The sequence below is a fragment of the Manacus vitellinus genome, unplaced genomic scaffold, assembly GCF_001715985.3.
Source record: "Manacus vitellinus isolate BGI_N305 unplaced genomic scaffold, ASM171598v3 scaffold_2_pilon, whole genome shotgun sequence".
Lineage (NCBI taxonomy): Eukaryota > Metazoa > Chordata > Aves > Passeriformes > Pipridae > Manacus > Manacus vitellinus.
This window is the reverse complement of record NW_021940208.1, coordinates 34,333,191-34,360,569: the sequence shown is the minus strand read 5'-3', so window position 1 is coordinate 34,360,569 and position 27,379 is coordinate 34,333,191. Positions and strand designations below refer to the sequence as shown.

Below are 27,379 nucleotides of genomic sequence, written 5' to 3'. Positions count from 1 at the left end.
TACCAGGGACAGAATAAAATGCCTCACACATTTAAAAAGTGAGGCCTCTTTCTAAGTTCAGTCATGCCCTTTTTCTGGCAGTCATCATTATCAAAGTTGCATTTGAATTTGGAGTTTCTCTCAAACTTTCTACTGAGCATACCGAACAATCCGGGTTTCGAGTGTGTATCCCCCAGTCTAGCTTACCGAAAATCAACTTCAAACAATCTCCAACATAGTCTATACTTTGAATGCAAAAACACATACGTTATTCCTGAGCTCCAGCCATCAAATCCACAGTCTATTCCCACAATGGTCACTTTCGTCCATCTTTCTCACAAAACGTTCCCACACTGTCCCTATCTGAAGGGTGGTTTTTCAACTGAGTCACACTGACCTGCTTGAGAGGCAGACTGCATTGCAGCGGGCAGCGCACTTGGTACCAGACCTCCTGATGGTAAAATGCCACTCAGATTTATACCCGCAGGGGCAATGGCACCAGTGTTGCACCCCAGCATAGGGTTTGAACCACTCATCAGTGACTGTGCTCCACTGTAGAAGAGGAAAGACAACATATGAAACCCAAGTGGCACGAGTGAATCTGAGTAACTACATTTTTTCCCTCTGTCTCATGGCAAGTAAATCAATTGTTTGTTGTGAATGGGATTATGGATAAAGCATCAATGCAGTTTAAAAAAAATTGTTTTGCCTAGAGCATAACATATTCTCACCATATACAGGTTTTTTAATTCTATGGTATCAGCTAAAGAAAGTAAACTACAAGCGGTTCTTTTACTCTAGAAATACTAAAAGATCAACAGTGTTCAAAATGGTTGTACTACCATAAAAGGAACAGGTCTGCATTTTCTTTTTGCCCTATAGAAAATATTCCCAATTTATCAACAGTGATCAACTGCTAAACACCTTAGATGAATAATTCAAGTGTCGGATACTTGCACTGGCGCACACTGTGTCTTACACCAACTATCTTAATTGCAGAATTTCATTTAGTCTAAAAAGTAGTTCATGTTATACCACACAAATTATTCTTGACAGCATTTATTATTTTCTTTAAACCACAAAGTGAGTTTTAAGGCCTGAAGAATGTTTAACCTCAATGTTTGTTTAAATTGATCAAAACAAATCTGTTTCCATTTTTCATTTAAATTGGTCTGCATATGGTATTCTACCTCCTCTCTGATTAATAAAAGCTTTCAAAACCTCTGAGCAAAACCTCAGAAATCAACCAAGATTAAGCCTTAAGAAATATGACTCCAAAAAGATTAACGTAATAAATGTCTTTCTTAATAGATCTTTTCAATATTCCAATAGTAAGTGCCTTCTATTTGAGAAATAAAAATATTTTCTAGTGGCTCTTCACTTTATAATTAAAAAAAGTGAGTGAACTTCTTATATTGCAGATCCTGAAATATATCTATCCTAACGGATGGTGGACAGTTCTGGACTACTCTCCCCCTCCCACCAACCAACCCACGGCAAATTAAGAAACCATCATAATAAAAGACTTACCACACAGAGCCCACTACATTGATGAAGTTAAGTCCTGCAGGGTTTGCCATGACCTGGGTGGAGGCTGTTCCTGTAGTAATGGATGTTACCATGGTGGAAAGAGGAATGGTCATTACAGGCAGTGCCTGGCTCAGAGACATTTGCTGCTGAGCAAACGGGGTTAACAAAGTGGGCTGAGGGGTGAAGCCTGAATCTTGGGGAGTAGGGGTGGCAGAAGGGGTAATAGGAGTTGAGCTCTGAGCATCAGGAGGGTGTGGGGTCGATGAAGGGGTGTTGGTTGGAGTAGGAGTAGATGGTTTAGGAGTTCCAGACCCTGCTCATTGAGAAAAATAAAAAGTGCTAGTTTGTTATAAAAGGCCAATCCTTTTTGTATAATATGGTTAATGGAATCTTACTTAGCAGTGACAATTTGTTCTGTTTTTTAGACTGCAAGTGTTCTACATGGCACGAGTGTTGCATCACGCACTCATTGTTAAGGATGCAGTATAATCACAAAGAAAACCTGTTCTCCATGCTTCATTCCTTATGGCATACACTGATTTGTATCCTCCTTTAAGGCTTCCATAATTTATCGTACATTAAGTCATAACTCCATTCAGGAATACTTACAAGTTCTTAGTGCCACTTTAACCTAATTAATGTTTTTGTCCTAGACTGTTAAATAAATACTATATATGCACGGTCTGCACAATAGCATAGTGTTAAAAACATATGAAAATGACAGAGCCAACAAAGAACACGTACTATTTCCATCATCATGGGGCTGATCTAAATTTCATCAGATAGTTAAACTGCCATTTGCCAAATATGGACCAACTAAAAAGCAATTATTTAAGAACCAGAGGATAATACTGCATCTTTAAAAGCTACTGTGTAATTCCTTCTGCTTGAATGTAGCATGTACAGCTGTATTTCTTGTGGATGCAGTAGCCAAAGTTTATCATTAGAAAAACATAACCCCCCAAAAGCTTGAGCTGGTTTTTTTTGTTTTCTTTTTTTTTTTTTTAAGCTTTCATGTCCTGCAGAAAGAAAGGAAATAAATGTGAATGATGACCAGAGCCTTAACGTAACAACTGTGTGCAGCAGATTTACGCAATTCAGAGCACTAACATAAAACCAGAGTCAATATATTAGAAGAAAACTTTTTATAAGTTTTCTTTTTTTTTCTTTGTGCAAAACAAAAAGTTACACCTTTTGAGCTACCCAGTTTTTAAATTATTTAATGCAAAAAGCATATTATAATACTGTGCAGGATACTGAAACGTGCAGTGTACAACTATTCGTAAGAAAACTGAGAAACTGCAGATATGGTTTCCTCTTTGTATAAATCTGTTCATGAAATGGCTCAAGACGCATACGTATTTTAAAATTTTTTTATGATCTATAGCTATGATTACAATGAACCTGACAATGTTAATGAAAATACTTAAACTGGGACATCACTTTTGATTGAAATTTGCATTTTAACACCTCAGGATATGGTGCTATTATCATCAGCATCACCACCACACTTGTAATCAGCAATGATTTGTAAAACAGTGTAGGAGTGTTTTTAAAAAATCATCTTATCGTTTATTGTATTATCACCTTGGGACTGATCAGATTATATACATACATAGATACACAACTGCACCAGCTCCTATAACATTTAATAAACTAGATGCTTAAATTATGTAAAGGCAAACTGATCTAACATACTGTTTTTACATTGGAGGAAAAAAATCTACACTTTGGAATTTTATCTCATCACATCATCTACCAGCCTTTCATATATGAGGAGATCACACTAATTGCATAAAATGTATTAAAACGTATACACAGAGGGTGCATACATATATATATACAGAAAACAAACACAGTTACAATAAACAGAAATTACATACAGTGAACAAGAGACCTGCCTAAAGCTGCACAACTTATACAATTTAGGGTACACTGTACACTTAAGTTTCATCATTCCACAGGTTAAGAAGTTTATCTCAGGAAGCATTTATACAAAAGCCTAAGATTTAATGGAGAATTTAGGTCGTGACTCACTTTGTGAAGAGCTCGCAGGAGACATGGCAGCTGGAGAGAGCATGTTAACTTGATTAAGATCCATAGATTGTTTCCGAGAAAGACCAGGAGGCTTAGAAGGAGGAGGAGGAGTTGGGGATTTTAGATGGCCACTTGACTGTTGTGAACTAAAAATATTACCTGAAAAAGCATAATTAAAATATATTGTTGTTCTGTGAGTACAGATTAACTCAAATATTTGTTAGGGTACAATTTTGTAGCCAATATAATTAGAAATCAAAAAAAATATGCTCTTCTCACAGATAAGACACTGGTATTTTTTTATTAAATCTTTACTAAAGGTATATCCTGTAATTTTACAACAGGCAGAACATGTAAAAAGGAGAGGCTTGAGTCAATAAATAATTACCTGAAGAACTACTTCCTGAACTTGAAGGTAATTTGATAGGAGGAGGTCGGTGTTTTACACCTTTCCCCAGCACTGAAGACTGAACAGAACCTGATATGCTTTCTGGCTGCTGGGAGGAAAGAAAAATTAACACTACCACAGCAATGATGTGAGCTTCCACACAGTTGGCAGAAAAGACAATTCAGTTAATGTGTATTAAGATACCTCAAAACTATGACAAAATTCCTGTCATACATTTCAGCAATTAGATTTTTATGTACTTATTTAAAAAACATAACCTATGACCAACTCCCTTTATCTACAGTGTTTATGATCAAGAAGCAGCATGAAAGTGCTGGCAAAAATTTAAACTGAGCAAATTAAAGTAATTAAGGAGTTTCACTTTTATCCATAATTCTGAAATCCTTCTTAGTAATTTTCAGAAATGCAAGAGTGACAAATGCACTTGAAGTAAATGAATACTTTGGTTTTACTTGAAAAATTGCATAATTTCATTCATTCTCTCTGTATATACTTGCCATTTCCAACCAAGATATATTTAAAGAAAGGGATCAGAATTCCTGATTCTAGCAGTAGGATTTTAAACACATTCAGCAAAATCCTGAATGTACAGAAATCAAGACACATTCCCCCATTGGCTTCAGTGGGATCAAAACTTCATTAATGTTTTTAGAGGGAAAATGCTCCCTTTTTATTTGTTCTTAAAATCTACTTATCAGGCTATCTGAACATAAATTAACTTCAGGTACTTGAGTCGGTAGTTTGCAGTCACTCACAACAGACCAAAATCCATAATTCCAATAGCTGACACTGTCAAAAGACTCAAGAATGAAACATATTTACAGTTATATATAGTCTACATATTTTTACCTATAAAATTTTTACCTATGTGTATTTTTCCATAAATGAAAGTAATGTCTAAACAAACGTAAGGCCCACAAACTGCTGAAACTAGAAAACAAGGCTGTTGACATGGTGAAGGGAATATTTCAATGCTGGAGCCTAAATTAAATGTGCATGGGTTAAGAAATCAGATCATTCTGCATTGTGCAGAGTCACCCTTTCTGGTAAGCTTAGCTTCCACTGATTCTCTCTATTTTCATAGAGTCCCTCTATGTGTTTCTAATTGCTTGCTTATAAAAAAGAATCTTATGAGGAAAATTTTAAGGACTACCTTTCTCTTCTTCTACTAAAATCTGCTTTCTTGGTTTTGAAAATAAAGACTAATGCCCCATTTCAAAGGTAACAAGATCACTGAATACAGTAAACCTGAGTAACTTTGGTCCAGATTTTGGTGGGGGCTTGTACAGGCAGACAAGATGACTTCTGCAAGAACCCTCCCACCCCAAGTTATATGATTTTAATGCATATATACATGTGCATGTACATGCCTGTATGTGTATACACATAAACATTCATATCCCTTTCTGCAACTGCTGGCCTTGGAATGCTGCTGGTCTGGCTGACACCAAGAACTACCTCTTTCACAGCAATGTTGTAGGAGTTTAAAACTAGGTGTTTAGGGGAGGATGTCACTAAGGAAATAGCCCAACAGATACAACTCTCATTGACTACTTGAAGCCTAAATACAGCTCACTGCTGAAGTACTGAATCTGACCAACAAAGCCAGAAGCAGAATGTAAAACAAGGCAATGCCAACAGGCAGGAAAATTTGGGAATGCAAGAATTTATACTGGAAAGGTAGAAATGTGTGTGCATGCAAATATACACATTTTAAAGTTCTTGGGGGGTTTTTTGTTTGCTAGTTTTTGTTTTGGGGTTTTTTGGGTTTTTTTCTTGTTTTGTTTTACGTTTTCCTCTTCAAAGTAAAGAGAAAATAATTTTAATTTCTACAGGTAAAAGAAGTTTAGCTACTCCATCTCCTTCTGTGTTTACTGACCTGTAAAATAAAACACATAGCTGCATTTTACTATACTGTTCTGTGAAAGGTTCATCTGAACAGGGGAAAATGCTAAAACAAAACCTTGGAGCTAACTACACTATACACAGCCAAAAAACCCCCGAAACATCTAGAAGACAGCATTTGAACACTGAAAACATAAATGCTTTCCTTTAACTTTTCCAATGAATGATCATGACCACAACACATTTAAAAACTCATTCGCGATGACATTTTTAGGTTATTTTACTTTTAAATGTCGGTAGCAAAGAGAACCCTGAGATTAACTCAGTTGGTTAGAGCACATGCTACGCCAACGACACGGGTTTGATCCCTGTATGGGCCACTCACCTAACAGCTGATGATCCTTGTGGGTCCCTTCCAACTCAAAATATTCTTTGAAACAAACAAAGCAATCTCTGAAATTCTAACAATTCAATAATCAAAGGCAAATAAAAAAATGTGTGGCTTAATAAACTCACTTCCATTTCCTTCCCTGGAGAAAGATGACTAAGATTGACTGATCCACTTGAATTATGAAATATTTTCACAGGACATTTAGCTTCACTTTGTACTAACTCCTGATACTGATTCACTACCCTGAAACAAACAATGAAGACATAAAAAGATTAACAACTTTTAACTTCTAAAATAGATACATATATAAAAACACATAATTGCATATGTTACGGTCATATATTTTATCTATTATGTAAGCATATCTCTATATAAAACAGATACGCATATATATAAAAAATATTTATATCTCTCTGTATCTTTCTACATTATGTTCCTGGGCTCTTAGGTTTATTCCATTTTAACTTTTAATCCCGGTCTTTTTTTTTCTAATGCAAAATACAGTGTAAGAAACACTCTTCTGGAGGAATATGTAAAACAGTAGATGGAGCAGTTCCCTTCCTGAAAGCAACTGCAGGTCTTTGGGATGTCAGTCAATGGGGATCCCATTCCCTTCACACAGGCCCAGAATCTTTTATAAAGGTGTCTCTTCTGCTTATGCTCCCTGTGGAACAGTCAACCCCTCCTTTAACTTGAGGTCTGTGTCAGATGAGGAATCTAAATGCAAGGGATGAACAATCACTCCTCTTTGAGCATCACGACAGACATTTAATAAAGCACCAATAGCATCAGGCAAACAAATTTAAAATACTGTTCTATCAAATGAAATACTACATCTCTACTAATCTAAGACAACCAAGTTGAGGGAAAACTCTTTCACAAACATGAGCAGAATATACGAAGTGACCTTGCTGACTTGAAAAATCAAGCTGAAGTGCTGTTGTCACTTACAGACTGAATCTCAATGAAAAACTGCTGGAATATTTCTAATACCTTACACCTAAGCGTGATGAACTACACTTTATTTTGGTATAGCACTGATTCTGTAATATGCTGTTACTTGACTAATGCAGACCTAAGCAAGGGCCCTGAGATACACAGCAGAGGAAAGGGTGCAGTGTACTTTTTTCAGCAATTAGATTTCAGACTGACTTAAAATTACAGTGGAATTAAGAGCAGTAAAATGCCAAATACTCAAAAAGGTAGTCCTGACCTCTTATATTGTTGCATCTTGTCCTAGTCCCTGGAACCCAGTTGCTATTCTGACAGAAGGACTTGTGCAACCAAGTGACAAGCAGGATCGGGAAACCAACCCCAGTTACAACTAGGCCCCTGTATTATTGTTTTAGTTTTCAGCCAGCCAATCCCCCAGTTCCGCTTACAGAACAAACAGCAAAAGTATCAGCACAAAGGATGCAGGAGAGAATATAAGCACAGGGTTTCTTGATCAAAATTACCTATTTAAAAAAAGAACACGATTACTGATTTCTGATCAAATCAAATACTCATTTCCCTGCCAGGCACATAAGATAGGGATAAGAGCTATGGCATGTACATCAGCTCGAGGTATCCTATGGAAGTATAAAAACACAACTGGCTTTGACAGAGGTTGATTTTTAAAGGTTCTGTGTTCATATGCACAGGTATCTAATGTGATGCATGCAGACAAACATTTGAAAAAACAGTTATTTTGCTGCCTGTTTCTCTGAATTGCTACTCCTACTCATTCTATGACTAAAATACACTGAAATACTCTTTAATTACTTGATTCTGTAGGAAAGCTGAATCAAGTAAGGCACAACACACAAAAGTAAGTTGTATAAATCTTAAGTCCTAGATTACACTTCAAATGACAAGTTCAAATGTACCAGTTCCATGACTGGTAATTTACTATCCAAAATGTCAGGATGAAATTCCTGCAAAGTGCTCTCAGAGTTCAGGTAGCACAACAAACTGTGCTCACATATTTGATTTCCTCTATTCTTTCTTGCTCCTTAAATAAAGAAACTACACACTATATTCTACTTCTTGTTATGATGATTAATTCCTCTTATTTCACCTCATCTGTTCTGCATCTGTTTCCATAATCATAACATTAGCAGTCATAATGGCTAAAAGGAACAAAATTCATTATTTGGCATCAAACCAAATGGCTGTACATACTATATTAAATTACCTTTCAGCATCAGTCTTCGAACCAATAAGGAACCTAAAATGTAAAATACATTTTCAGTCATGAATTGGACTAAAAGATCATATTTTTAAAATTACAAGACTTCAGACAAATGTCAGTGCTACCTTTTTTTCTGACCTGCTCAAAATACAAGTGATAATGTATCCATTCAATGGACTGGGTATTATTCAGTACTTGAAATACATACTTGACTTCCTAACTATATATACAATATACACACATGGTCTAATACGGTCTCCTTTAGGAGCAAATAACCTACAGAGAAAAAGGCAGAGTATGGAAGTTTGGGATTTTATATTTTCAAAGAAATGGACGTAACTGCTACAGAATTGTAACTGTAAAAAGTACAAAGTTATGTATAAATCAACAACATATCAATATGCTCACACTGAAATATAACTCTTCTGAGGGTATGTCAAAAGCAGCCCTACCCATAATATTTTAGCAAATATTTAGTTTCCATTGTTTGATTTCACTTATGTAAATTCCAACTCCCTCTGATTTTCCAGCCCTCCTAAATAAATATTTATCTTTTGCATAACACTTACAGCTTGCAAACTTATTACTGCAGTGATTTTTTTTAACACTTTTTTCCTCTTTCTCCAGCTCCAAAAATAAAAAAAAATATGTAAAAAACATTGTTTTATTTTACTGAACAACTTTTATTTTGTATGACAGTTTGCTAATGAGGAATTATCCAAGTTTTGATGAACTTCAATTGGCAATGTCTTAGCAATGAATTCCAACCTCCCCTGAGGCATCTAATACCTCTAAATCCATTTAATTCCCAGTCTTATTACACAATTCTAAGTTAGCACTGCTGGTTTAGGAAGATAAATTCTAAGTATGTATGCTGGTTTTCGCTGGGGTAGAGTTAACTTTCTCCATAGTAGCTGATATAGGGCTGTGTTTTGTGCTGAAAATAGTTTTAATAATACATGGGTGTTTTAGGTATTCCTGAGCAGTACCTACAAAGTTCCTTTTTGTCTCTCACCAGCAAGTGGGCTTGAGGTGCACAAGAAGTTGCAAAGTGATACTGCAAGGACAGCTGACCTCAAGTGACCAAAGACAGGGATATTCCATACCATATGGTGTCATCAGCATATAAAGCCAGTGGGAAAAAGAAAGAAAAGGGGGAGGGGAGTATTTAGGGTGATGGCATTTGTCTTTCCAAGTAACCATTAGACATGATGGGGCCCTGCTGTCCCTGAGACAGATGAACACGTCTGCCCATGGGAAGTGGTGAATGAATTCCTTGGTTTGCTTTGCTTGCGTGTGTGGGTTTTCCTTTTCCTATTCAACTGTCTTTATCTCAACCGACAAGTTTCCTCACTTTTACCCTTCCAGTTCTTTCCCCCATCCCACTGGGGAGGCAGGGGGAGGAGGGGCAGAGTGAGTGCCTGCATGGTTCTTAGTTGCCAGCTGGGGTTAAACCACAACAGTATGGAAACAAACTGTAAATACTGAAGTCTATGGATAAAATATTCCTAATACTCAAGATGTTTTACGATTTGGATAAAAAAAATAAGAGAAGAATTACATACTAGACAATAAAAATAATTTTCATTAGCAAAACTAAAAAGTTTGCTCAGGCTCACTGCTCCTTGCCTTACTGAAATTTATAGGTTCTACTCTGCTGCACAGGTTCCTCCACACAAGTAATCTAGTACATACAACAAAAAGAGCCAAGAATAGCAAATATTTGTAGCACCACAGCCAAAACCAGCATATTCAAAACAATTCAAAATTAAAAAGCTTCTTAGAAGCTTATGTTTTCTTTCATCTATTTAGCTTAAATTTCTCTGTCTAAGGGTAAATAGAATAAAGTCATGTCTTAAGGTAAATAGAATAAAGTCATGTCTTAAGCTTTCACAGCATCAGGGACATTTTAAGAACAATCAAAATTCTGAATAACACTAAAAAAAGAGTGCAACAACATCTCATGGTGTCTCCACAATTTGCGTGGATTGTGTTTGTGGGAGATTGCTTTTAGCCCCAATATATTTTCAATGTAAAAGAACAGGCAAATTTAACATAAAAGTACATTAAAGATATGATGGTTGCTTGAACGCATTTTGTTTGGTATTGTTTTTTGTTAAAAACTCGTAAATCAGATTTTAGCTCTGGAGTAGTTTTATGACTGAAAATGACAAGCAATATTTGTATTCCTTCATCCATCAGATCACAGCACAGTTTAAAAGAGCATGTAACTTACTGTGATGGAGTTAATAGGTTGTCATTTTCCTCATCACCTTTGAGTGTCTGAATTTTACCATAGTACAAGGGATTGCCAAGAGACTGGAAAATGGTCAGCTTTGTTTTTTGAAGCTGATTACCAACTTCACATTCAAATACATAATCATCTTTTATTTCCTAAAATGACAGAAGAAAACAACCTAGTAAGTCTTGAACAAGTGTTAGCAGAACCAGTGACTAAAACAGACCAGCTCTATATACAACATAGTAAAAAACATTCTATAAGTAACTCTGTAAGCAAGTAAAACTCTATAGGAAGGAGTGCATAATATGAAATGGAAGTGATTTGAGAGTAAGTTATCTAAAGGGATGAAGGGAAAAAGAGTTTATCATCTCTTAAAAAACACAACGATATTGCAAAAGCTAAACAATCATGTTAGACATGGAAAGGCAGATGGGCTAAACATATATAGGAACAGTTGTATATAAATTATGACAAAGCAAAAAATGTTCAGAGTAAAATGTTGGGAGTGAAGATTAAGTTCTGTGAGAAAGTATTACTTTTTTTCAATATGAAACTACAAAGACATCATGCTGTTAATAAAGATAGTATCTTGCCTCTAAAATTATAAAAAAATTAATCAATTATCTATGGTTGATTACATTAAATTATTACTTTCTATCAACATAATTTGTGCCAAAAATCTTAAAGTTCAACTTACATATTGCAGAAAGAGCTTTTTGTAAGAGGCATTTAATACTAACCTCTTTCAAAATTTAACATTTTGATTTTAACTGAAGCTCTTTTCCATCAGCATTGGAGTGTCTGAGTAAAGAAAGCAATTTGTTGAGCAGAGTACTGCTCCCTGTAAATTATTATGCTTTCTTTACTGCAAGCTGCTCTTCCTTGTATTTCTGGAAAACCTGAGGAAATTACAAGACTGATCACATGCTTGCTGTACTGTAGAAAATTACAAGTATCTCTGGTAATCTTCCCATGTCCATATAACACATGGAAGATTAATTAAATTGGGGCAGAGAAGATTATTCCTACTTTACTTTGTTTTTATTGAAATAAGAGGCATTTTAACTAGAGACAGTGAAGTTTGGCCAAAGGCCTAAACTACTCACATGTGCTGGCCAGACAGTTGGTTGTGAGTCATCAGGCTTGATAGACTTTTCCACTTTGGCATATTTTTCCACCTTAAAGAAAATAGAGAGATCAGAAAATAAAGAATCTCCTATTTTATGCGTTCAGAAAAACTAAATCAGAGAATCTTCAGAACTTGACACTTACAGTGTTACACCGTATTTGCTAGGTTAAACAACAAAAGAGTGAATGAAACATAGCTTAAGACTACAGATCAAAATAATTGTCTGCAATGTGGAATGATTAAGAAGTCAAAGTGAAAAAAGTACAAACTTATACCATCATTTCATGTGTAATGCACGTTCTTGCCAGCCCTATGATGTCCAAAGCTTGTAGACTTGTCTAGTCTACAGAGTCTTGCAGAAGACTCGTTAGACTAGGGAAGACTTGTGGAAAAGGCCCTCGGGGTCTTGGTCAATGACAAGTTGAATCTGAGTCAGCAGTGCCCTGGCAGCCAGGAGGGCCAACCGTGTCCTGGGGGGCATCAGGCAAAGTATCCCCAGCCAGCTGAGGGAGGGGATTGTCCTGTTCTGCTCTGCACTGGTGTGGCCTCACTTTGAATATTGTGTGCAGTTTTGGGTGCCACAATCTAAGAAGGATTTAAAGTTATTACAGAGTGTCCAAAGAAGGGACAAGAAAAAGGTGAAAGGCCTTGGGGGAAAGCCATATGAGGAGCAGCTGAGGTCATTTAGTCTGTTCAGTCTGGAGGAGACTGAGGGAAGACCTTATTGCAGTCTACAACTTCCTTGTGAGGAAGAGGAGGGGCAGGCCCTGATCTCTTCTCCGTGTTGACCAGTGACAGGACCTGAGAGGAGGTTTAGGTTGGATTTTAGGAAAAATTGCTTCACCCAGAGGGTGGTCAGGTACTGGAACGAGCTCCCCAGGGAAGTGTTCACAGTACCAAGCCTGATGGAGTTTAAGTGTTTGGACAAGACACTTGGTGTGATTTTTGAGGTTGTCTTGTCCTGCAGGACCAGGAGTTAGACTTTTGATGATGCTTGTAGGTCCCTTCCAACTCAGGGTATTCTATGATTCTATGAGTCCCTTCCATACACTGGTAGTATATGTTTTGTCAGTGATAGAAACTAAGAACACAAATGTCCCTGAGAGAAGAATGCACACAGAGTGATCAAAAGAACTCTCAACTAGAATTCTCTGTATAAAAATCAAAACTTCTCAAAATATTAATGTGCCATAGTATCATAACATATCTAAAGAGAGGAATTTCTACCAAGATGAGAAGTGACTCATTTTTAAATAATCCACAAATCTCATTTGTTTTTCTGGTTTTCATATTATCAAACAACTTCAAATAGACATGTGCTCATTGAACCCACAGAAGAAAAACAGTAACAGCTGTACTGTTTACCTCATACAAACTATTCTGTTACAATTACAGTGTGGTTTCACTTGTGTTTATACCTTATGGTATAGAAAAGTAACTGTAAAAAGTAAAGTTATCCCATTTTTTCTTTGATACCAGATACTTTTTAGTCACTTCTTCATATAATACAATGTTCAATAAAATTGCTAATAATTGCTAATGGTAACAACTGGTCTTACGTCTACTTCAGAAGGTGCAGTCAAGTAGCAAGGGTTCTGTTTCCACATATCTACGCACTGGAAAATGAAAAAGCAGGATTAATATGTTAAATGTTCTAATTAAATAGTTAGAAGCATATGAAATTACTTCTCAGAACACTTACATTTCCAGCTTTAGAAATTTTGAGGTCATATTGCTGGGCTGCTTTCCTCTCCTTCCTTTTCTGTAAGTAGTCAAGTATTCTGAGCTGAGGTGGAGCTGAGTAGTGAGTTACTTCCTGCTGTCTGTTCAGAGAGGACCTTGAGTACCTTTTGAAGCACCTATGGAAAAATGACACAAGCTTGTAAAACCATCAACATTAAATTCTCCGCTGCCTGTGTACAAACACAAAAATATGCAGAGAACTCCTACTTAAATTGAGACTAATAGGTTTTCAAATATTAATTTAAAATTGCTTTTCTGGGTTACACTGTACAACTCTAACTTTTTAGTTCATATTTATAAAATATAATAGTATTCTGTTCATGTGTTTCAGCACTAAGAATGGGGTTATTTTTTTGATGCATAATTGAATGCAACTCTTGTAGCAGAATAAATATTAACCATTTCAAGCTTTTGTGGAAAAAAAGTGAATAACCACGCACAAAAGTGAAATAATTTCAACTTTTCCAAGATTCTGATATGCTTACACTTCTGTTTAGCCTGAATGTCAAACATGCAAATAATTCCCTTGATTTCCTCATTCAGGATTAAGCTTATACATAGCTTTTAACAAATCAGAGACCAATATGCAACATATCAATTTATATATTTTACAATACTAAGCTGCCATCTGACTCAGCCTACACATAAATTACGCAAAAAAAAGGCAAAATCCAGTATAACAGGTTATGTTGAGAAAATATATATATACACACTTTCCTTTGATATACAAAAATAAGCCTACTGCTGTATCTACTACTAACTGAAATAGAGCACAATATTGAGCACTTTGAAATAAGATATAATTTGACTGTTCCTCACACAATCCTAATATTTCAGTAAGTATTTCATATGAGTGGCTAAATTTTCACATAAAGCATTACTTATATTTTTCTTTGAAAATGTTTCACACTGAAAACTACCGTTTCATTGGGCGAGTGTTCATCTTCTGCTTGTTGTACAGGAGTCTGTTTGTAGTACACGTCACTGCTATTGAAGGATCAAGACACAAAGGCTCTGCTGTAGCCAAAATAAGTTGGCTCTCAAGTAGGAGTTTGTCTTCCTGTAATATACACAGCTATTAATAAATGTAAAAATATGAAAACTTTTACACTAATTAAGCTCTTATATACCTGTGCACATGGACATCATTTTAGAGAAAACTGAAAAAATTGTGTGTGAATAGTCAACAGAAGAAACTGTTCAACAATTAAGTATCCCTAACCATTATTATTAGTTACAGACCTTGGGTAGGGTTTCCCGTAGGAAAAAACCAAGAAATCTGCTGAAAAGCAGAGGTCATGTTCTGGGGTTTTTTGTGTGAGTTTTCTTTGTTTGCTTGCTTCAAACACAGTACCAGTGGCACTGAAATTCATTTTCTGTCAGTGATTTATATTGATGTATTAGCAATCAGTGCCATAAAGATGATCTACTGGGAATTAGAACTACAATTTGAATTAGATTTGAGCATGACTGTGGCTCTGAAACACAAAAAAGAACACTGAGTACACCACCCTGTTCAGCAATTCACTACCTATAACTGTACTACTGTAGTTACTTTAGATTCTCTTTACTTTAAAAGTATCAATAGTAAAATAAAGGTGGAGGAGCAATTGTGTCATTAGATTGCCAGTGCTGTTCTGGGGCTGCACACTGAAGATGAACGAAGTAGGGTAAACTAGCTAGAGTCACTCCAAGGCTGTCATTTTTCACTTCAAAAATTAAGGTCTGACTCCACAAAATTTTTAGCAAATCCTATTGTATTCTATAGCATCTTGTGGAAAGATGCTATTATGTTAATTTGGCAGCTCTCTGAATCATGTACCATGCACAACTATACACACTGACAGTTTGAATTAATAAAAAAAGAGTAAGTTCTATATTTATTAAACAAATAGAAAATTTTACATAATTTTTTTTTTTGTGTATTTATGACATCACTATAAAGTTTTAAAATAACCTCTAACCCACCTGTGTCCATTTGTGGTTGTCACTTGTTATAGAATGCACATCACAAATTAAAGTCTGAGGAAGAAGACATAATGGTAATTAGCTTTTAACTGAGTAGTAAGATTTCTTAATATATGGTCTGTAATAGTATCCAGTCTAGGAACTATGGTAACACTGAGAAATTACTTAAGCCACTTCTTACCTGCATTGTAGGACGCAAAAGAATGTGCTTGCTTTGGTATGTTGGAGATTTCATGTTACCAGACTGCCTATAGTCACGTATTTCTGCTATGACACATCCACAGTGAAAAATATTAACCTAGTTGAAAGAAAAAAAAACCAACTTTTAAATAAACAAATATTTACCAATCCACCCCTGCCTCTAAATAGAAGTTTTTTATATAACATATAAAATTCAGTGAAACTATGAATAAAACTAATCATTAATTTTTTCAGACCGGTGCTCTTTACTACATGCCTAGACATACCTAAAATACAAGCTTAAAATGTAGTGTTTCATATGCCAGCAAAGTAGTTTCAAAAAATTCCCATGCCAAACATTGTCATTATGACCAAGAACAAAGGGCATTTTGCTAGAGCACAGAGTCGAAGTTGTTTCACAGCTATAACCACAGCAATCTCTCTTCTATCTCTTTCTCCTCAGTATTTTTTTTCCTAAAGAACAATAAAATATTTATTTGAGGCTTTAAATATTACAGTTTCAAACGCAGAAGTGTCTTGTGATTAGAATCACCTATGTGAAGCATTCAAAAAAATCAAGGTCTATCTGGGTAAAAAACACAAGTTCTTGTCCAAAACAAAACTTCCAAACCTGCGATTTTTCCAAAAGATCAACCAAAATAGGTGGTAGTTCCTCTGCATCCAAATATTCAAGCAGCTCTGCTTCCTCATAAGGCAGACGAATGGTCTCAGAATCTGAATTTAAACAAAACATATTACTTTTCTTTCGCCTTTCAAGTTCCAACTTTAACAATGAGAAATCCAAAACAAACTTGCTACAGGAAAAAGCAGGGTTGGCAGAAACCTATCCAAACAGATCGGTTTTTTTTTTTGCACAGTATTAATTTTCACATCCCTTTCTGTTTCTAGAGCTTTATTTTGCTCTTACGGTGCTAATAGACAGAATTTTTGCTCCCAGGTGACATACTGCATATGCTCTTATTGCACGTCACAGTACCAACAGCAAGGAAATACAACCAAACTGGAACAAAAATGCCTTTAGACAGACCTAGATATAGGAAACAGCGAAACAATCAATCTGACAGAAGGAACTTGATATAAGAGAAACCTGAATATGCAACTCCAGAAACTAAGTGGAAATAAGAGAATGAAAGGCTATCAAAAAGACTCATATCTACAGATTTACACTGCACCTCACAGCTTTATGTAAATTTTTAATTCAAGTACAGTTGTTTGTTCTCCGTCCACCCGTCACCCCCAGAATGATCTTAGAAGTGGAACAGTTAAATGTAAGCAACAACACATGCTATTTATATAGCATTCTGAGTGTTTTTAAAAATTAAAGAGTAAAATTATTACCTGAACCATTTTTTCCCCTGAGCATAAGTGAATAACCCTCATTTCCTGGATAGAGGTTCACTACCAGACATGACAACGTCTCCTGCATAACCAGCTTCTCAAGTAAATTCACATTTCGTCTCAGCTTCTGCTTTAAAAGTAAACATTGCTCATGAACATAATACAATGAAATAATTAGTAGAAATAAAAACAATTGCTAGAATATGACTAATATTTAGATTAACAACAAAGTATACATCTAAACAAGCCAGTTAAATTTAATTGTACTGTATTCAGCAGAGTAAATATATTATGTATTATCACACATACTAATATACACTGATTTTTTTAAAAACCCCCACTCATTTAAATTACAAACCCTAGAACTGGAAGTTCACAGACAACAGAGTTAATGATGCTATGCTACGATGTTATTAATCTACAGTGGCCCTATTTATTTGTATAATTTCTATGAACATCATTTATCCTCTACACATTGTTTGATAAAAACAACAAAATATTTAGTACTTTCAAATATTCCTAACAGAAGCAGATTTTTCTCTCCAGGATTAAAATACTTAATTACAGCATTTGGAAGTTTTAATTGCATTTTCTTGTCTGTATTTGCTGAAATCTGATCCAGCAGCTGCAGACACTATTCCCTTATTTAACTATAAGAATGATTTTTCCCATGTATAACAGATTTTTAAAATTACTTGCTATGTGTTAGAGACCTCGTGTATATCCTATCAACTGAAACATTTAAAGCTCCCTTAGAACTTAAGACAATGAATTCTGAAACTCAGATAATTTAATACTTTCTGGCTGGAGGCCAGATTTCATCTCTGAATATCAGCCCTGAGTGGAGCCATTAATTGGGAGTTAACATGAGGTCTCTACTAACCCTGCCAAACAACTCATTTCACACACACCCAACTAAGTAGTAGTGGGCTATCTTTTTTTGAACAAATTCATCTTTCCATAGATATTGAAAAGAGGGAAAGCAGGATCATAACTTATTGGGGAACAAACTTAGAGAAAAGGACTGAAAACAAAACCTCCAAATCCCACAGCAATATAATTAAAGGAAGAGAAAAGGGAAGAAAGTATTTTCAATTTCCTGCTATGTAGTTTTAGAATCATTGCCTAAAGTTAATTCTTCCCCATGCATCATGAATGATGGTGACTACATCTCACTGGCTTTTACAGTACAGAAATAGTGGAAACTAAGAAACAGACAAAGTAGCATCTAAATTCTTTCAGAATTAATGGGAAAAGAACTGGAGGAGTGGGGGACAATGGGAGAAAGTATGTCATAGCAACAACAGAGGTAAGAGACTGGTCATGAAAGCCAATTTCTCATACAGGATGCTGGAGATGCAGCATGTTAAGTAAAACATTCTTCAGCCAGAACTCCTATTAACCCCTCCACCATCCACCAAACACCAGGAGGCTGCATGTGCAGTGCTTCAATTTTCAGACTCATCCCTGAGTAGAGGATTTAGCTATTGGGCTTTCACTTAGACATAGTAGGAAGCAGCCTGAGGTACAGGAAATGTCATCTGAGACCAAAGTCAGCACTCAACTACTCTGACATCCTCTTTTTTAAAAACTGAGATACTGTCATGTTTTGATGGAAAAGTTTTTCAGTATGTTCCCCTGTGTTGGGTTAATTAATTCTTTCATATTTAGCTATGCACTGGCACTAGGACAGAAAGAAATATGAGAATTCTGTAAGGTATGTAAAGGAGATTAATTAATTACACTAAAGTTATATTTAAAAATGCCAAATAAAACAATAAAAAACAATTCCATTTCTCTATCACTGGGATAGAACCAATAAAACTTCTAGAAGCTGTTACTGATAATACTGTTAACAGTTCTAATCCAACTTTGCTATTTTCAGGAGCTGAAGAAAAAGGATCATTCAATTAATGGCATTATTTCATCCAAAATACAGGCACAGAATAATTTATACTAACTAGTAACCACTCATGGAATTTCTAAATAAAGAATATTTTTTTCCTAAATATTTGTCTATGTATGCAAGAAATAGACATGAGATTTATTTTGTGGAAGGCTTCTGCTCCTTAAACACCTCAGAAGTAAAATATATATCATGGTAATTAAATTGCGAATATAATAAAATTTAGTTAATTGCATCACTCTCTAAATTTGTAATTCAGTGAATGATATGTTAGTTTTATTTTTTAAGTTTTGTTCAATAATCTTCGGCCACTCATGGCTTGGATTTTTAGGTTGTTACACTTTTTTGGAGGCTAGGATGTTGAGGGGGGAAAACAGGTAAAGGAAAAAGGAGAGGACAATCACATAGGCCTGAGAACATTTCTGACATTGCATTCGTATAACCTCAGATTTTAAAGACATATTATAAAAACATTTTAAAATATAAAGCCTTTCCAAGACATTGGAGTAAATTAGTGTTTTAAGTACAAACATTTCAACGTGTTGATAAAGTTACGTTTCACTAAGTACGAAAAGTTTTTATGTCTACAAAAAAATACCTTTCTCCTTTGAGCTGGCACTCAGATACTGTGTCAAAACTGATATTAAGCATTAGCTCAGGTCTTGTGTGTAAAGGTTATAAAGATCAAGGACTGGCCTGAGGTGTATTATGTTTCTTAAGCATTCATTGCTTTATACTACAAGAGTTCAGATACCAAGCCACCAGGCCAGCTCTACTGCTCTGTTATATCAGCTAAACTTTTACCCTCTCTGATTTCACTCAGAGAAAAGCAGCACTCCTCCCTCCTGAACATGCACTGCAGGGACTGGATGGGACTGCGTGATGGATGGGAAGCTGCACAGAGAAGACACAGGTGCTTCTTTCACTTCCTGTGAATTCTGATGACTATCACTGAATAAAGAATACTGAGCACTCCTGCCTAACCAGACTGAAGTAGTGATTTTATGTTGTTTATTACTCCTCCACCCTGGGCTACAAGCAAAATGTTAATTTTAATACCTAATCCTCAAACAGTGCACAGAGTATTACACAAAATTATTATGTTATCTTTATCATGATTGCTTTTCTTATTCCTCACTGTAGCATATTAAACTGATTTTCCCATCTACCTTTATAACTGAAAAGTTGGTCAAAAAGCTTAAAATAAACAGATCACTTCCAAAAAAAAAAAAAAGGCACTATTTCATGAATGCACAGAAGATGCACCTTTAAGGGAACTGAAGTGACTTTCATTAACAGTGTTCTGAAACTCTGCTTTCTCCAAGATGTTTTTCATTCTTGCACACTGATGCTATCACGTGCAGCTGTCAGAAGACACCAATTGAAAATAAGCAACTGATCAATGATTTTCCATTTTTTTTAAAATTTGTTTTTGTAGCAGAGATCTTCAGATTGACCTGCCTTGCAGAAGGCATGATCTATGATCCTAAGAGTCTATGATCCTTCCAGTCCATAGGCCAGGTCTGTTTCCACATTTGTGTTTAACACTGAGTCCAAAATTATTTTTTGTTTGTTTTTTTTTTTATTTCAACTTTTACATATGGGAATGTTGCACACTAGAGGCCAAGTGAAGCCAACTGTTTTATTAGACAACCACCTCAGCACAGTTAGTTCTCTCTTGAGTGTGCATATGCAGAAATAGAAGAGACCCAAAAAGCAATGAAGCTGGCAGACTGGAGTAATAGAGGAAGAATAATTAATTAGGGAGAAAGTTAAGACTGAAAAACAATATTCAGTGTTAATTTAAAAATTGCTTCTGAGTGGACAATCTAATTACAACTTGTACCATCAAAACGGTGCAATACTGGAATACAAACTTTGATAGTTCTGTACACTAAAACCTTTAAGCTACATCCAAGTCATTGATCAAATTCAAGTTAGAACTCAGTTCAGTTTTACTTTGCCAGTTAAGAAACAAATACACAATCCTATGCTTGTGGATGAAGTTTCACAGTAGCATTATCTTTTAACCTTTGTACCTTGATCTTTGAGCTTCTCATTTTCAGTTGTCACAATCCCTAACATAAGACCAAGGTATGTATTTAATATCCACATCTTAGTTCAGTGAATAAGGGCTCAACGTACAAACTTGCCTATCATAAGCTTCCAACTCCTCAATAAAGAACTTAATTTTTTATTCAAATCTAGATCAGCAACAATCCCTTTCACCTACTCTGATGTTATAACTCGTTTCACTACTTCAATTTTATTATAGTTGGGTAAGTTTGCCCAGTGCCTTCTAGTTTAGCAAGACCTATTGCATTAAAATCCCAGGGGTTTTCCTAGATTCCAGTCTAGCAAGGCTGATCTTCTCCCTGCTGCTCAAACATTTTACTACCCATTCACTACTGATGTTTTTCAAGTCTATAATTTGCTTAAAACCTCACATCTGTGATTTGAATCAAGATCATATGCTAAATACAATCAACCATATCAGAATCACCGAAAGGAATTACAGGTGCTCAATAACTAACATCTCACGTCCATTTAGCTTCTCATTTGTTTTTATTTCCTTGGAAGCAGCAATACAGCAGATTCCACAGCTTGTTCTTCTTGTTCCATTTGACATTCATGGTTTAGCAAAGTAACTTGTGCCTATTTACACCTTATATTTAGCATTGCTAAGTCTGCTTGAGCTTCTTTGCTAACGTTATGAAAAAATTTCACAAACTTCTGAGTTTACAAGCTGCTAGAGAAATAAATCTGACTTTACAGCAAAGCATAGAGTCAAAAATTACCCACATTTTTTCCTACGGCAGTCATTCGAAGCAATTGATTCTGAAACAGTGATACTGACAACAGTGCACGTGGCATTGACATCGGCCCTGAACTTGACCTCAACTGACTTCTGTGACACAGGATTAAGACAGAATGAACAGGTCACTCAAGCCAGTCTAGGCCTTACTATTCATATTATATCATTCAGTTACTTCAATAGTACTGCTCTCTAATAAACCTGTTAGATAGATCTGTCCTTTCCAGACCGTTCCTTTGAAATTCTCTCTTTCCATATAAAGAAAAGCATCTCAAGAGTACACTAAATACAATCCTCAGTAAGCATTCTACCTCAGCAAGCATTTATAACCTCTAAAAACACATTTAGGGTTACCAGTTACCAGGTAGTCATTGGCCTTCCCATTACCTTGTTTTTATTTCAAACTGCACTAAGATGATGCTATTAAATTACACAGTTTAGTCCACAAAACCCATAATAATTGTTTCTCCTTCAGTCTTAGCCTTAGGTAACTACTACAGTCGGAAGAGTTTATTCTTCTTTTAACAAAGAAATTAATTGAAATAAAAAAATGTATTTTCTGAACTTGCCTGTTTAGACAGCAATTAAAAGCTTCTCAGCAATTTCCACTTACCTTTATTTCGGGCTCTTTTTCACATTCTTCTGTATATAAATCATAGAGTTTTTGAAACACAGATTTTCTGCAATTAAAAAAGCTTAACATGTAACCAAAATTAAATCAAAAGAAATGCTATTTAAAAACTGAATACTGAAACTCTTAATACCTTCCACTGGATAAATATTTTCTTTTGGGAGGTCTCTGACGGGCACTTTCAATGATATACTACAAGAGAAAAGTAAACCAAAAAAATAACATACATTACAAAGAAATTTAATTCTATCTACCACACAGCTTTAGACCATTACCAGACAGTGTTCCACATATACAGAAAGTAATTAGCAGCTATGCTACATGACTGTTCCAAAAGTGTACTGAACACAATTTGGTCTATGTTATAGTCATCAACAAGAACACAGCTCAGTTTAGTTGTCAAAAGTAGCATTTCATGGCTATGGCATTAGTTGCACACAAAGTCTTGATTCTGCATTCATGTTTTTTAATTACAGCAGTAATCAACACTACTGTACTTCGCTAACGTTACTGAAGTTGACATAGTTAACACGCTGACAGTAATGCTAAGATATGACCAAATTTATGCATACTGGCTCAACAACATCTACAATCAAGTACTCCTCAACAAAACTAATTTCAGGAAGTTTACTTTCCCCCTTGTCTTTTGTCTTTTCTCTATAGAGAAAACATTTGTTTTCTCTATAGAGTTGTGCATTATAAATACAATTCACGTTCATTAAATATTCCTATTAAAAAAGAATGAGAGATATCATCCTACATTAAATGTGATTTATATTCTAATAAGGTTTTTCCTAATCACTGTTCTTTGTCTGAAGTATTTTGATTAACAGCTTAGTTCAGAATTTCAGTGAAGAGAGGATCGCCCACAGAAACATTTCCCATTACAGGAATGGTTCAAGGTAACGTGTCACGTGTCAGCATGAAAGAACATGAATGTGAAGACACTTGCCTCTTTGTTCTAACTGGGCTATCCTTAAAAACAAACAGGATTTTACCATATATTTCTGCCAGCTGTCTTGTAGAGCTCTGCCTATTTCACAGCACACAGATGCTAGTTTAAAAAGGGAAAACTGAAGTCCTGCATAGTCTATCACCATCATATTTGATGTCCGTAGTACAATGGGTAAGAGACAAATATATGACAACAATTGTAGTGAGGATTTTGTAAACTCAGTGTTACATGTATGGGTGATTATTTATACACATACCTATATTTACATAACATGCTTTTCCACTGCTTTTCAGATGAAATAAAAATATAACTTGTACTTTTATAACTGTGAGATGAATATATTATGTACAAGCAAGTAATTTAGCTGCTTCTTACCTCAGCACGATCCAATGCCTGTTCTAAAGCTTGTTGCTGCAAGAATCACAAAGGGGTTTTTCAAATTACATGACTTGTTTAAACATCCTCATGCATAAAAACACCACATATGGACTTATAATTAGAAGATGTGCTCAAACATTCTTTAGCCCATACTAAACAGCTGAAATCTCATGTAACTGTATCACGAGGTTTGGCTAAATTATGTAGCCTTAGAACAATGAAAGGCAATTGAAATTAAAAATAGGAATAGAAATTACACCTAATAAAAGCAGTAACAATTATTAACCAAAACACTTAGCGATGACAAGTAGATAACCTGTTCTCCTTTGTTAAGGTGGTCACCGACTCAACAGAAAGCCTAAGCCAATGTGTCCCTCAACAGTTGTCCAGGAAGAAAACATTTTAACTTCTAGATACTGGTGCCCAAGTATTAATACATAAAATGGAAATTAAGATCTTTTGTTAAGAATGTTACTTCTGCACACAATACAATTTGAGAAGAGTTTCTTATGACATACTGTTAGGTGGCTAAGAAACAAAACCAGCTTCCACTCCAGATTTCCTCTAAAGTAGGCTAAGTCTGGACAACTCTACCAAAACACAGCAAAATATGGAAAAGCTACTCTACATCCCATTGCATAGTATACTCAATACCATTTACTTTAATGAATTTAGCTCCTCTGAAATGTCTTTCACTTCAGTATACCTGCAGCCAATATTCCTGTATTTCAAGAAGATCAAAAAGAATAATGAGTTCTTGGACTAAAATTTAACAAGTATTTCAATCTGGAATATACAAAAAAAGAAAGTCTTCCTTGGCACCTAACTTTCCTCCTCTGGCACTCACTTTAGTTCTGATGCCTCCTTTGCGTCCTTTGTACAGGAATAACATGCAGCTGCTAAATGCACCTGATATGGTTTGAAGCTGGCTCCCTGCCAAGTCTCCAAACCTTACTATAGGAAGTCCCACCCCCTCAAACCTCAGGGAGAAGAGGGAGAAAAAACAACTAAGAAAACCCAAAACGAGAGAGAGACAGCTCAAGTGATATATATAAATATATTTATATAAATATATATAAATATATTTACACTTATGTTACAGTATATACAATTGACATATATACAATTTCACAAGGGAAAGGGAAGGGGGAAGGGAAAAGGAACAAAACCAAAATAAAATATATATATATATATATATATATCCCGATTAGTGGCCCAATATCTAAACAACTAAAAGAGTTAGCAAAGAAATAGCTCACTACTCTCCTTGGGACAACCGAGAGTCGCTCTGGAACGATCGCCGGCAACCTCTGTCTCCCAAGGTTGGCAAGGCCTAACCAGGCCTCGCTCCCCAACACGGCAGACTCAACAGCAGGGAACCTGCATCTCCAAGCCGCCGGAAGGAAAGAGAGCGAAGGCCTCTCCTCCTTTCTTCTTATAGTCTGGCTTACGTAAAAATCGTAGGGAATACTGGGTACATCTGGACCCTTCCTTGGTTACAAACTGGTCACCAAGGAAGGCCTAGCCCAAACCACCACAGCACCAGACAATGAAACTGATTTGGGGCAGAGAGGAGAGAGAGAACAATACTAAGAACTAAAGTCTTGGAGGAGAATGCTTGGGACTTGATTCAGCTCCACGAAAGTCCAGAGAAGCAATGCATTAATTTCAGGGACAGGGGGATAATGCCCCTAGGAACGTATTGTAACAAGCTCTAATATTCAGTAAAGCTTAAAAACATTTGTAATAGATATCTCTTCCCACATACATATTTGTGTTATTTCCTCAGTTTAAACCATCCCTATGAGCTGTTCGTGAAAGCAAATACCTTTACTTGAACGTCAAGGAACAGAAGGCACATGAGCCATGTCCAATCCAAGGTAGCACCAGTTATTTCACAGATAGTGAATATTTCATATTTTGTTATAATAGAATTCAAGAAAGAAAAACATTACACAACAACAAAGTAACAACAAAGAAATATACAACAAAACCACTCAGGCATTTTACCATTCATCTACAACATACCTAACACAAAATTTCTTACCTGTTCACGAAAAAAGCCATCTACTTAATATGCTATTACTTCTTAGAATCCACCACTACAGAACATGTAAATTTTCAAGTGTCTAGGTGTTTTAATGAAAATGTCTAATACTCATGCTTTCTATTTAAGTCTAGTGGATAACTGCATGATTTCAGATATTCAGTTTCCTGACTGCTTAACATCAGGTAACAATCCAAAGCAATATTAGGACTAGTGAACAGAATACTATGTGGAAGCACGATTTATATGCACCCAACTGTCCATCAATTGTGACTGAAAACCCACCACTAGCTTCATATGACAATTCCTATGATGCACTGGTCAGTGACTAAGTGTTTAGAAGCATTCACAAGCTATGAAGGAATGAACATACCCCTGAAAAAAGGAATGTCAGAGCCCAGAAGTGACACGTAAAATAATTTTTTTAAAGAAGATGTGAAACATTGATGGTATTCTCCTTGTCAGCCAGACAGCTAGCAGGCTAGAGCAAAAAGATCTGAAAATATATTATCCGAATCGTAACTTACCATTGTAGTTGAGGCCATGTGACCAAACTACAAAAGAAGTACTCAGGGAGTTTGGTGCAGCAGGCAAAGAATCATATTTTATGGTCACACTTGGGGTACTGAAAAAAAAAAAAAGAGAAAAAATATCACTAAGAAACTAAATGAGTATTTTATTTAAATATAAGATTTTTCGTAGGTAATTGTACTGAAATGTCATTTGCGTAGTATCCTTTCCTCCAAATGTAGAAACAAAAGAGTTCCATTCACTGCTAGTGTAGAGGTTCTCCTTCTAATGACTACTACTCCTCTTTATAATCATTTTGCACTAGTCACATTAAATAGTAATGAGCATGTAAGTAAGCTTACATAGCCAAGTACTCTTCTCTATTGCAGCAGTCTGCCTAGACATCCCACATATCATATCCTCAGATGCACAGAAGGCTAAAATATTTAATGACAATCAGAGCGCTTAGCACACTCCATCAGTTCTTTTGCTTTCGAGCAGGTGTCATTCCCAGCCAACACCTCCACTAGCGGTGTCTTCCAGCACTGTTTTGCGATGTTAGTTTAACACTGACTCACGGCAAGCGTCTGCCGGGGCGGAGAGCGACCGAGGGCAGCAGCCGACCAGGAAGGGCCGGGCCGGCCTAAGCCGAGGGCGCAGGACGGGTCCCAGTCCCGACACCTCCCGCCGCCCCCTCCCCGGCGCGGTGGGGGAGTGCCATACCCGGGGACCCCCGGCGGCCCCGCCAAAGCGCAGCTACCTGTCGGCCTGTCCGCGGAAGCCCCCGGCACATCGGCCCTGCCGCCCGCCGACATCCACCCCGCGCTTCCGAGCCGCTCCGGAAGGGGCGGGAGCGGCGCCATGGCGAGCGGGCGGCAGGGCGGGGAGAGACTGGCGGCGCTGTTGGGGGGGCGGAAGTCCGGAGGGTTCAGTGGTAAAAAGGGAGGTGGGAGAGCTCTTCGAGGCGAAGGGTTAGTTCCGTTATGAAGGTCAGAATAGGTTTCCGTGTGTCTCAAGGGTGCTGTAAGGATATTTGAAGGTTTTTGGTGTGTGACTCCCGGCTAGCAGCACGTCGTGGAAACTGGTTTCTTTTGAGAGCAGAGAGGATTCAAAGTATCCTGAGCTGGAAGGAACCCACTGGGATCATCAAGT

General features: G+C 36.3%; 1 protein-coding gene across 6 annotated transcripts in view; it reads right to left on the bottom strand.

Annotated features, from left to right (window-relative positions):
- Positions 1 to 26,346, bottom strand: part of SUPT20H (SPT20 homolog, SAGA complex component) — a 33,732-nt gene extending 7,386 nt beyond the window's left edge. For 2 of the 6 annotated variants that reach the window (XM_029960836.1, XM_029960831.1), the window contains exons 1-19: positions 26,245 to 26,346; positions 23,668 to 23,703; positions 22,471 to 22,529; positions 22,320 to 22,386; positions 16,986 to 17,112; positions 16,258 to 16,361; positions 15,628 to 15,744; positions 15,447 to 15,500; positions 14,399 to 14,538; positions 13,438 to 13,594; positions 13,295 to 13,351; positions 11,713 to 11,784; positions 10,601 to 10,758; positions 8,368 to 8,400; positions 6,317 to 6,434; positions 3,935 to 4,043; positions 3,547 to 3,705; positions 1,510 to 1,822; positions 377 to 531 (exon numbers count right to left, since the gene is read on the bottom strand). In XM_029960836.1, the coding sequence (XP_029816696.1) occupies positions 377 to 531; positions 1,510 to 1,822; positions 3,547 to 3,705; positions 3,935 to 4,043; positions 6,317 to 6,434; positions 8,368 to 8,400; positions 10,601 to 10,758; positions 11,713 to 11,784; positions 13,295 to 13,351; positions 13,438 to 13,594; positions 14,399 to 14,538; positions 15,447 to 15,500; positions 15,628 to 15,744; positions 16,258 to 16,361; positions 16,986 to 17,112; positions 22,320 to 22,386; positions 22,471 to 22,529; positions 23,668 to 23,703; positions 26,245 to 26,262 (2,053 nt within the window). In that variant the 5' untranslated portion in view covers positions 26,263 to 26,346. Of the gene's footprint in view, positions 1 to 376; positions 532 to 1,509; positions 1,823 to 3,546; positions 3,706 to 3,934; positions 4,044 to 6,316; positions 6,435 to 8,367; positions 8,401 to 10,600; positions 10,759 to 11,712; positions 11,785 to 13,294; positions 13,352 to 13,437; positions 13,595 to 14,398; positions 14,539 to 15,446; positions 15,501 to 15,627; positions 15,745 to 16,257; positions 16,362 to 16,985; positions 17,116 to 22,319; positions 22,387 to 22,470; positions 22,530 to 23,667; positions 23,704 to 26,244 lie in introns of all 6 variants that reach the window. The other 4 variants (XM_029960834.1, XM_029960835.1, XM_029960832.1 and 1 more) reach the window with 4 other exon arrangements.
- Between the last annotated feature and the right edge of the window lie 1,033 nt (positions 26,347 to 27,379).